Here is an 11305-nt window from a genome sequence, read left to right on the forward strand (position 1 = left end):
ATTACATATTGTTTATACTGTATTATTGTTTTCTTCAATTTATCATCACTTCCCATTCGACAAACTTTTTAAAAATAAAATCGTTAATAAAGTACTCCGTATATGATAGGTGGATGTAGATTTATCATCTAATTAACTTCAAAGTTCAAAATGAAAATATACTCACTTCGTATAAATGAATCGTAATCACGAATGACGAATAATTTTGTTTCCTTCCAACATTTTGGGTCATCAATTATTTAATCACACATATATTATTTGTGATTTTATGATTTAAAGTGATGGGGCCAAGACAGGCAATTGATAAAGAATACTCAACATGAAATTAAAACAAAGCATCTTATATGTTTCTCCAATATAATTCTCCCTCAAACAAAAGTCACCAAAATACAATGAATTTAACATAGAACTAATTAAAACAATAACTAGGGCAAGTCAACGTTAATAACTTGCCTAGATCAAGGGAATAGCTCTATGTAAGCTATTCTTATTTCATATAACCACTTTTTATTAATATTCTTATATATATTATTCAACTAGTATAAAATATTTCATCCGAAATTCTTAAGTATGAGTATATTATTTGGCCGGTTTTATCATAAATTTTTAATTTATTTCACTATTCTATTGAACCGTTCTAGATTATACTTCATATAGGAGTAAAAATTTCAGCAAGTTGAAAAATCTAAAAAATTAATTACTTTTATTTTTTCAACAGCGGCGAACGCCTCTATTATAATCTTTATATATAATAAAAAGAGTCATATTTAATTACGATAGCTCTAAAATTGAGTACTAATAAACGATATATAGTTACATCTTTTTACTTATGGCAAAAAAGAGCGATGTATATCACCTTCACACTACAAAAATGTTAATCACATGATTGGTATACGTTTAAATGTTCCCTACCAACAAGGGTATTAGAACAAACATTTTTTGTTTGTACGTTGGAGAAGGCAGCCAACCATTCACCAACACACAACAAATACCATACATAACCTAAGAATTACCAACTTTTCATTGATTTTTTCAACAATTAATCCATTATTTTCAAAGTGTACACATTCTTTTTGTCAAATTGTTTTTGCACCGTCAATTGTCTCACTTTCTCTCATATTAAACTCTTTTCATAGACTTTTTCTTTCTTTTCTGATGACGAGGTAATCCGCAGCCTCTATTTTTGGTGTGCATTAGATAAAACCCCGATTAAGTTATTCCTTATATTCTCTCCTATTAAACTCTTTTCATAGACTTTTTTCTTTTCTTTTTCTGATGACGAGATAACCCGCAGCTTCTATCTTTGGTGTGCATTAGATAAAATCCCGATTAAACTATTCCTTAGATTCTCATTTATAAAGTCTTAAGCCCTTGTTTACACGAAACTTAGTTTGAAAAATGATTGTTGAAGGAGTTGATATTATCTATGCCTTATCTCTTTCTTTTCTCTCAATTTCTCTCATCCTTCTTTGCATTACTCTCATCTTACATTGCAAAAAGAAGCCACCAATCAAGAAGGAACAACATTCTAGCTCGGAAATCAAAACTAGCGCGAAAAGTGTCCCCTTTTCAGACATTGATGAGGCCACAGATGGGTTCAATCCTAGGAAAGTCATTGGAAAAGGTCGTATAGGAACGACCTATGTAGGGATCCTAGCCAAGGGTGAACTGATCGCAGTGAAGCGGGTTCACCCTTGGCTAGTATTGAGTAAACCCGGGCTAGGATTTCAATCCATGATCAAATCATTATCATTAGCCCAACATAGTAATATAGTACCAATCATGGGCTTTTCCGAGGCCCCATGTGAAAGGATCATTTTTATGGAGTTTATGGGCACAATGAGTTTAGAATTCTATTTGCACCAAAATGTTGATAGCCCATCACTCCTTGATTGGCCTAAGAGGCTAAAAATCGCGGTAGGGGTGGCTCATGGTCTCGAGTACTTACATGAGAAGATGGCACCTCAAGTGGTTCATGGATGCATCAAACCTTCTAATATTTTAGTTGATGTTAAATTTTGTGCAAAACTTTGTGATTATGGCCTTTCATTCTTGGCCTTAAAGCAAGAAAAAATGGGACTTTTAGGGTATGTTGATGAAGAATATTGGCATGAAAAAGGTGGAGCATGTAAAGAATGTGATGTGTATGGATTTGGTGTGGTTTTGTTGGAATTATTGAGTGGTAGAACAAATGAAGGAGGTTTGCTTGTTGAGTGGATGTTGCCTTTAATTAAAGAAATGAAATTTTGTGAATTTTTGGATCAAAGAATTAAGACACCTTGTAACATGAAAGTTGTTGCTAAATTGGCTAAAGTGGCATCAACATGTGTTAGTAATTCAAGGAAGACTAGACCAAAAATTACTCAAATTGTTAGTATATTGGATAGCTTGGATTTTGACTTAATTTTATGAAGTTTAAGCCAAACCAAATGTTGTAATTATGTTTTATATAAGTTGAAGAAAAGAGATACAATTTTATGTGTAAATATTATTATTCTTGTTAATTTTGACAATTTAATTTGCAACTTTTCTAGTATAATATAATCTTCATGTTAAAGCTTGATAGGGAGGGTAATATTTATCTTTTAATCCTACTCGGGTTAAATTTTACTACGTGACCGAGTGTAGAGGATGGAAAAAACATAGTAGACATGTAAAATCTTTTGACAAATTTACATATTTGTAATGGTTAAACTTTCTTCTTGAAGTGTCTTGTAACATACAACATGTTCACTAGGAGGTAGCTTAAAATTTAACACTTACAAAAATATACAGTAACATTTTATTTTATTTTGATAATCCAATATATTATATGGAGTATTGCAAAATGAACACTAACATATTTAAATATATGAAAATTATCAACATATTATATCGGGTCATTGAAATTTAAAAAAATGGGAACTGAAACTGTCTGAACTTAATGGAGTTGAACTGAACTGAACTGAAATAAGAATTTGTGAAGAGAAAAACTGAACTGTACTAACAAAACTGAATAGAGCTTAACTGAACTAAAATGAGCTGAAATTAAGTAAAAAAAAAAAAAACAGGACCTTAGTTAGGCTATTTTTATCGGATTAATCTTTACGGAAAATTCACGTGGTACCCTTGAACTTTGTCATTTTGCACATGGTACCCAACTTTTTAAGTTTGTGTACATTATACCCTCCATGTTTGATTTTCATGCACAACATATCCTTTTTGTCGCTGTAAAAAAACTCAATTGCGCATAACTCCTAGATCGGAATTCAGAATCGGCCAATTTTTTTTCGTTAAATGATTATCTCGTCATAATCTACGATTTGAGAAAAAAAAATTGTTGACTGACATTTTATAGGGTTTTTTTTAACGAAAACCTCAAATCAAACATATCTTCGATCATAAATTTCCGAATGACCAATTTCGTTTTATCAATTTATAGATCTCGAAGAGTTAATCAATTTGGAAAAAAAAATTACTCAATTCCGATTTCTGGTCTATAATTTATGCTCAATTGAAAATTTTAAAAACGATAAAAAGGACATTTTGTGCTTGAAAATCAAATTTCAAGGATATCATGTGCACAAACTTAAAAAGTTGGGTACCACGTGAAAAATGGCAAAGTTCGAGGGTACCACGTGAATTTTCCGTAATCTTTATATAAGACGATTTTATATACGATAATATGTAAACTTTAAAATTTACAAAGAAAAGGAGAGCAAATAGATTGGGCTGGGTTGTGTAATTTATGGTCTTTCAGTTCGGTTCCATGGTGACATACGTTTCCCTTACTTTGACTAACAATGTAGATATATATGTTTAATACTTTAATTGTAGAAATATATCCCAAAATCAAAGTGCTGCAGTAGCACTCCGGCAAATCTTTAATGTTCAAAGATCCAGGTTCAATTCCTGGCTGCAGCAATTTTTTTTTTTTTTTTTTTTTTTTTTTTTTTTCTTTGTTGTTGTTGTTGTTGTTGTTGTTTTTTCTAACGTTGATTTTTACTGTTTACATTACATTCATGCTTATGTAAAAGGGGTTTTTACACTAGAAGACCATAACTAATAGAAGTACAAAAGTATCCTTTAGTTATTAAAAAAACTCGTTATATACAACTTACGGAGTACGTTCATGCACATTGCATACTATAGCCTAATGCATCCAAACAAATTAACAACAATCAAGTACTTCTTTCTTTAAATAGTGTCTTGTAAGACGATTTTATATATTTCCTCCGTTTTAATCATTTGTTTAACTTTAATTAAAATACTCGGCATAAAGAATGTAAAAGATAAACAAAAAATTTGAACCGAGTGAGTAAATCGGTAAAAAGGCTTTTGCAAAATGTTTGTATAAGGAGGTGTCTTCTTTCTTTTACTGGGCTGGGCTGTGAGACTTTGACTAATGAAAGTATAAATATTTGTAACTCTCTTATTTTATCACAAAATCAAAGGTGCTGCAGTAGCACTCCGGCAAATCTTAATTGACTAAAGATCCAGGTTCAACTCCTGGCTGCAGCAATTTTTAAGATTTTTTTTTTCTAAAATCTCTTTTTGAGTTTAAGATTCATATTAGTAAAAAAGTATTCTGTAGTAAATTTCGATTTATAACACGTATACGTAAAACCGTCTTATACAAGTAGGGATGGCAATGGATCGGGTTGGATCGGGTTTTGCGAGATCCAAACCCGATCCACTTACTTAATGGATCACCGATCCATATCCAAACCCGATCCATATCCAAAATTTTGAAATCCATACCCGATCCATTATCTGCTCCAAATTCATACCCGATCCACTATATAATCCAAAATCCGATCCAAAACTTCCTTTGACCATATAAATAATTCATCTAATATGGTAAATTTGAATTTTCAAGCTTAATAAAGCCAAAATTTTCAAAAATAATTGAATGGATCGGGTTCGGGTATGAATGGATCGGTTTTTGATTTGGTTCGGGTTTTCCAATGGTGGGTTTGGATATGGGTTTTTAAATAGTGGATCGGTTATGGGTTTTCAAAAGTTGGATTTGGATCGAACTTTTTCCTTCGGTTTCGGTTCGGTTTGTGCCATTATTGCCATCCCTATATACAAGTACTCTTTGATCTTGAGCACCATGATTCAATCAATTATAACTGGCAAGTGGCAAGTAATTTGTTTATTACTCCGTAGTTCGTAAGTATTTTTAGGCCCTGATTATTTGAACTGAAACTGTCTAAACTGAACTGAATTTAACGGAGCTGAACTGAACAGAACTGAAGTAAGAATTTGTGAAGAGAAGAACTGAACCGAACTGTACTAAACTAAACTGAATAGAGCTTAACTGAATTGAAATGAGCTGAAATTAAGTAAAAAAAAAAAAAAAACAGGACCTTAGTTTTTATCGGATTAATCTTTATATAAGACGATTTTATACAATAACATGTGAACTTTAAAATTTACAAAGAAAAGAAGAGCAAATAGACTGGGCTGGGCTGTGTAATTTATGGTCTTTCAGTTCGGTTCCATGGTGACATACGTTTCCCTTACTTTGACTAACAATATAGATATATATGTTTAATTGTAGAAATATATCACAAAATCAAAGTGCTGCAGTAGCACTCCGGCAAATCTTTAATGTTCAAAGATGCCGGTTCAATTCCTGGCTGCAGCAATTTTTTGGTTTCTTTTTTCTTTTTTTTGTTGTTTTTTGTAACCTTTTTTTTTACCATTTACATCACATTCATGCTTATGTAAACAGGGTTTTTACACTAGGAGACCATGACTCATAAAAGTACAAAAGTATCCTTTAGTTATTAAAAAAACTCTTTTTACAGTACATGTATAACAGATCGCCTTATTTAAATAGTTGTCTTTTTTTTCTTTTTATTAAGCACAATATCACACACTATAATTGGCAAAGTATTTTCGATTTCTTTGAGTGAAATTAATTCAAGCTTGAAAAAACACAATAATCATACAAAAGTTTTGTTAGACTATTTTATACTTTAAAGCATTATTTCCGATTACTAACAAGAGTACTTTAAAGCCTTACTTCCGATTTTATACTTTTTTTTTAACTAATATATTTATTATACAAAGGGATTTAAAATGATGTTTTGTTAGACTATTTTTCTCGTAACCTTTGTAGTTTACTAATCCTCTTAATATTGATGTCGTTCTCTTATTTAGTAGGAGTACCATGTTATAGTTCGTAACCATTTAATTGTTGTTTCTTAACGAATTTTCTAACAACCATTTTATATTATATACCGATAATTGATAATTTATACTCCGTATGATTTTTCAAGATCGTTTACTTTTCAGCGGTCCGATTTATTATTGAGTTAATCTTTATGTTAGACAATCTTACCCAACAATTTCTATACTTATAATTATGCGAAGAAACGTTTCTTTATAACTAAATATTTATACATGATCCTTTATGGATAAAGGATCCCAGGTTCGATTACTGGCTGCAACAATTTTTAAGCTTTTTTTTAATCTCATTATTTACAACTTACGTTCATGCATACTATAGCCTAATGCATCCAAACAAATTACTACAATCACGTACTTCTTTCTTTAAATAGTGTCTTGTAAAACGATTTTATATATTTCCTCTATTTTAATCATTTGTTTAACTTTAATTAAAATACTCGGCATAAAGAATGTAAAAGATAAACAAAAAATTTGAACCGAGTGAGTAAATCGGTAAAAAGGCTTTTGCAAAATGTTTGTAGAAGGAGGTGTCTTCTTTCTTTTACTGGGCTGGGCTGTGAGACTTTGACCAATGAAAGTATAAATATTTGTAACTCTCTTATTTTATCACAAAATCAAAGGTGCTGCAGTAGCACTCCGGCAAATCTTAATTGACTAAAGATCCAGGTTCAACTCCTGGCTGCAGCAATTTTTAAGATTTTTTTTTCTAAAATCTCTTTTTGAGTTTAAGATTCATATTAGTAAAAAAGTATTCTGTAGTAAATTTCGATTTATAACACGTATACGTAAAACCGTCTTATACAACTATACAAGTACTCTTTGATCTTGAGCACCATGATTCAATCAACTATAACTGGCAAGTGGCAAGTAATTTGTTTATTACTCCGTAGTTCGTAAGTATTTTTAGGCCCTGTTTATTTGAACTGAACTGAATTTAACGGAGCTGAACTGAACAGAACTGAAGTAAGAATTTGTGAAGAGAAGAACTGAACCGAACTGAACTAAACTAAACTGAATAGAGCTTAACTGAATTGAAATGAGCTGAAATTAAGTAAAAAAAAAAACAAAAAAAAACAGGACCTTAGTTTTTATCGGATTAATCTTTATATAAGACGATTTTATACAATAACATGTGAACTTTAAAATTTACAAAGAAAAGAAGAGCAAATAGACTGGGCTGGGCTGTGTAATTTATGGTCTTTCAGTTCGGTTCCATGGTGACATACGTTTCCCTTACTTTGACTAACAATATAGATATATATGTTTAATTGTAGAAATATATCACAAAATCAAAGTGCTGCAGTAGCACTCCGGCAAATCTTTAATGTTCAAAGATGCCGGTTCAATTCCTGGCTGCAGCAATTTTTTGGTTTCTTTTTTCTTTTTTTTGTTGTTTTTTGTAACCTTTTTTTTTACCATTTACATCACATTCATGCTTATGTAAACAGGGTTTTTACACTAGGAGACCATGACTCATAAAAGTACAAAAGTATCCTTTAGTTATTAAAAAAACTCTTTTTACAGTACATGTATAACAGACCGCCTTGTTTAAATAGTTGTCTTTTTTTTTTCTTTTTATTAAGCACAATATCACACACTATAATTGGCAATGTATTTTCGATTTCTTTGAGTGAAATTAATTCAAGCTTGAAAAACACAATAATCATACAAAAGTTTTGTTAGACTATTTTATACTTTAAAGCATTATTTCCGATTACTAACAAGAGTACTTTAAAGCATTACTTCCAATTTTATACTTTTTTTTTAACTAATATATTTATTATACAATCACGTACTTCTTTCTTTAAATAGTGTCTTGTAAGACGATTTTCTATATTTCCTCTATTTTAATCATTTGTTTAACTATAATTAAAATACTCGGCGCAAAAAATGTAAAAGATAAACAAAAAATTTGAACCGAGATACTAAATCGGTAAAAAGGGTTTTGCAAAATGTTTGTATAAGGAGTTGTCTTCTTTGTTTTACTGGGCTGGGCTGTGAGACTTTGACTAATGAGGGTATAAATATTTGTAGTACTCGTATTTTATCACAAAATCAAAGGTGCTGCAGTAGCACTTCGGCAAATCTTAATTGACTAAAGATCCAGGTTCAACTCCTGGCTGCAGCAATTTTTAAGATTCTTTTTTTCTAAAATCTCTTTTTGAGTTTAAGATTCATATTTAGTAAAAAAGTATTCTGTAGTAAATTCCGATTCCGATTTATAACACGTATACGTAAAACCGTCTTATACAAGTAATCTTTGATCTTGAGCACCATGATTCAATCAACTATAATTGGCAAGTGGCAAGTAATTTGTTTATTACTCTGTAGTTCGTAAGTATTTTTAATCCGGCTATATTATGGGATTAATATTTGTATAACACGGTCTTATACAACCACCTGTAAACTTAATAAATATACAAAGAAAGGGGTAGGTTACTTAAGACAGTCTTAACTTGATATGTCTCTTTCATTTTCACTTCTATTATAATCCGTTGTGAGCGGTGGTGGAGCAAGGATGCCTAGCAGGGGTGTTCCGCCAACGCATTAAAATTTCGAAATTTTTAGTTAAATTTTTCAAATTTTTACGAGTTCCCAATATATTATTACCTTTTTGTCCCCGTGGATTTAAAATCCTAGCTCCGTAATTGGTAATAAAAATCATCTGAAGTTTTTTTTTTTGACAGCATCAAATAGCATAGTTTACACAAGAGCTCCCTGAGCAAGATTATGAGCTATCAAATCATCTGAAGTTACTACTTAGGAGTTAGAACATCGTCTTAAATAAAAAGTCGTAAAACTTCATTGGTGACGAAGAAAAGGAAAGCAAAGCAACTGGGCTGGGCTGGGCCGGCTATTTGTTGTTGTGGACTTTGGTTACGTCTTACGTGGCAACTATTTTAAAAGTATATAAATAAATTTAAGAGAAGAACATCACAAAATTAAAGGTGCTGCAGTAGCACTCCGGACAATCTTTACTGATCAAAGATCCAGGTTCAATTCCTGGCTGCAGCAATTTTTAAAAATCCTAGTACTTTTTTTAAGCCATATTATTTAACCTCCATGCTTCATGTTCAATTGTGCATATTCCCCATCTGCGTTTTACAACAATTATCTTGTGAGACGATTTATATCGGGTTCTTACACGAGATTATGATTCATAGTCGTCAAAAGAAAAAAAAAACTTGTTCTTTAGATATATATGGCTTCAAGCAAACCCCATTAATAAGATTACTTGTAACTTATAAGTCGTATTTCCAATTTGTAACGAAAATACTCCTTTTTTTAACTACTACTTGTGAGACGATTTTATATCATATATTTGGATATTACTCGTACTATTTATAACTTGTAGAGATACTTTTACTTTCAATGGGAAAAAAAATTCTCAATAAGGCTCTATGTTCTTTCCAGCTTACTTCCGACTCTCCTTCAACTCAGTTTAGCTTAGCTTATTTCAGCTGTATTCATTTAAGCTAACTTTGATTCAGTTGAGTTCAGCTCAATTCAGTTTATTTCAGTTCCATTCAACCTAACTTATTACAAAAGAGCCTTTAATATTTGACACACCTAATAAGCCTCCAATATGTAAAGTGCATAAGAGCAACTTTAAATGAATTTTTTTGGTAATATTAGATTTTTTTTTGTCATGTCACCAAGTTGTGGAAGGGGTAGTTGTAAAGACAATTGAATGCCTTACAACTCATATGAACATAGCCTATAATTATGATTAGAAACACTCTTTCAACTTGATATTATATGTCTTCACTCTTTAACACTATTGTTGGTGATGACCTGTTTTAGATTTGAGTGCTTGTACGGATTATAAAGCAATGTGAAACATTTTATGCTTTACTCGGTTGGTCTTTTTTAAGACGATGATATCCTGTCTTTAAGTATAAAACGGGTCAAATACTATTCTATATAGTTTGATGAAACAAGAGGTTACCATTTTTTAAGGCATTATGTTTTCTGTCTCATCCATTTATTTAACCTGCTTTTTTATTTAAGACGGATATGTCCGTCTTAAAGAAGAGAATTTGTGATTAATTATGTCTATAAATAACCTCAAGTGAGTAACTAGAAACTAAGTCAAACTTGCACAACCTTGGCTTCTCAAAGTTCCCCCATGAACACTTCTTGTGCTCCTTCTACTCATGTTGCAGCTTGAGGCGAGACGATTCTCGAATCTCGGAGCTGTGACGCTCGTCACTATGCGCCTTGCACTTCATGGTACCGCCCTGTCAGCCTAGTCATCCTTGTCTAGACCTGCCATGCAGCATATCAACCACACTCTAGAGGTGATCGACTCAAATCCGGCTCAAGCAGACTAATGTAGGCCTTTTTCGAGTTTTTTCGGCCATGTTGGGCTAAAAACTCCATCTATCTTTTTTTTTTCTCATGTATCCTTCATCACTATAGATGAAATTGCTATAATGATAACTCGAATGTTGTCTATGTATCGTTCAATACCCCGGAATATTAGCGTTTGCATAATTATGAGTATTACTTCATTCAGTAAGTATACTTTATGACAGTCACAAGTTTATTTTAGTAATTTATAAAAATTAGCATAATTTGCTCAATCGATACACTGGAATATTAGCGTTTGGTAAAGAGCATATTGAGCGAAATTAGTAGAGTCCGGCCTAATTAGTAGTTTGACCAAGCAATCTACTATTTTCTCGAGTGTTTGATAAACGGCGTATTCTGATAGCATATTGATCAAAATCTACTGTTTTTGAATATGCTGCTAATAGCAGCTTATTGCATTAGCATATTTAGTTTATTCATGAAATCATTCTAATTATCTTAAAATCTGCTAATTACCAAACACCTTTTTCTAATTATGCTGATTTATTTAAGGGAAATGATAAATACAACCCACTGAGTTGTATTTAAGCATTTAATACCCTTCTAAATTTAGTGTTAATTTAAAAATTAGAGAATAAATTACACATAAATCAATGCAATTAATGCATGTATTAACTATTTATTTCCTCTTTTAGTTGCTTATCATAACCCTTTATTTAATAGTCAAACCTGCTATTGGAATCTGGTAACCGTATTCTGCTAACGTTATACGCTATTATGAATCTGCTTCTGCTATTTGCCAAACCGAGCC

General features: G+C 31.5%; 1 protein-coding gene across 1 annotated transcript; it reads left to right on the plus strand.

Annotated features, from left to right (window-relative positions):
• Window positions 1–839: 839 nt before the first annotated feature.
• Window positions 840–2462, plus strand: LOC141594013 (serine/threonine-protein kinase-like protein ACR4). The gene has a single exon (XM_074414231.1). It carries the CDS (start codon window positions 1399–1401, stop codon window positions 2410–2412), a length of 1014 nt encoding a protein of 337 aa, XP_074270332.1. The 5' UTR covers window positions 840–1398; the 3' UTR covers window positions 2413–2462.
• Window positions 2463–11305: the final 8843 nt, after the last annotated feature.

Source organism: Silene latifolia, chromosome 8, assembly GCF_048544455.1.
Source record: "Silene latifolia isolate original U9 population chromosome 8, ASM4854445v1, whole genome shotgun sequence".
NCBI lineage: Eukaryota > Viridiplantae > Streptophyta > Magnoliopsida > Caryophyllales > Caryophyllaceae > Silene > Silene latifolia.

Bases quoted from the DNA above. Each gene is read 5' to 3' on its own strand.
- LOC141594013 (XM_074414231.1), top strand. From the start codon at position 1,399: ATGATTGTTGAAGGAGTTGATATTATCTATGCCTTATCTCTTTCTTTT.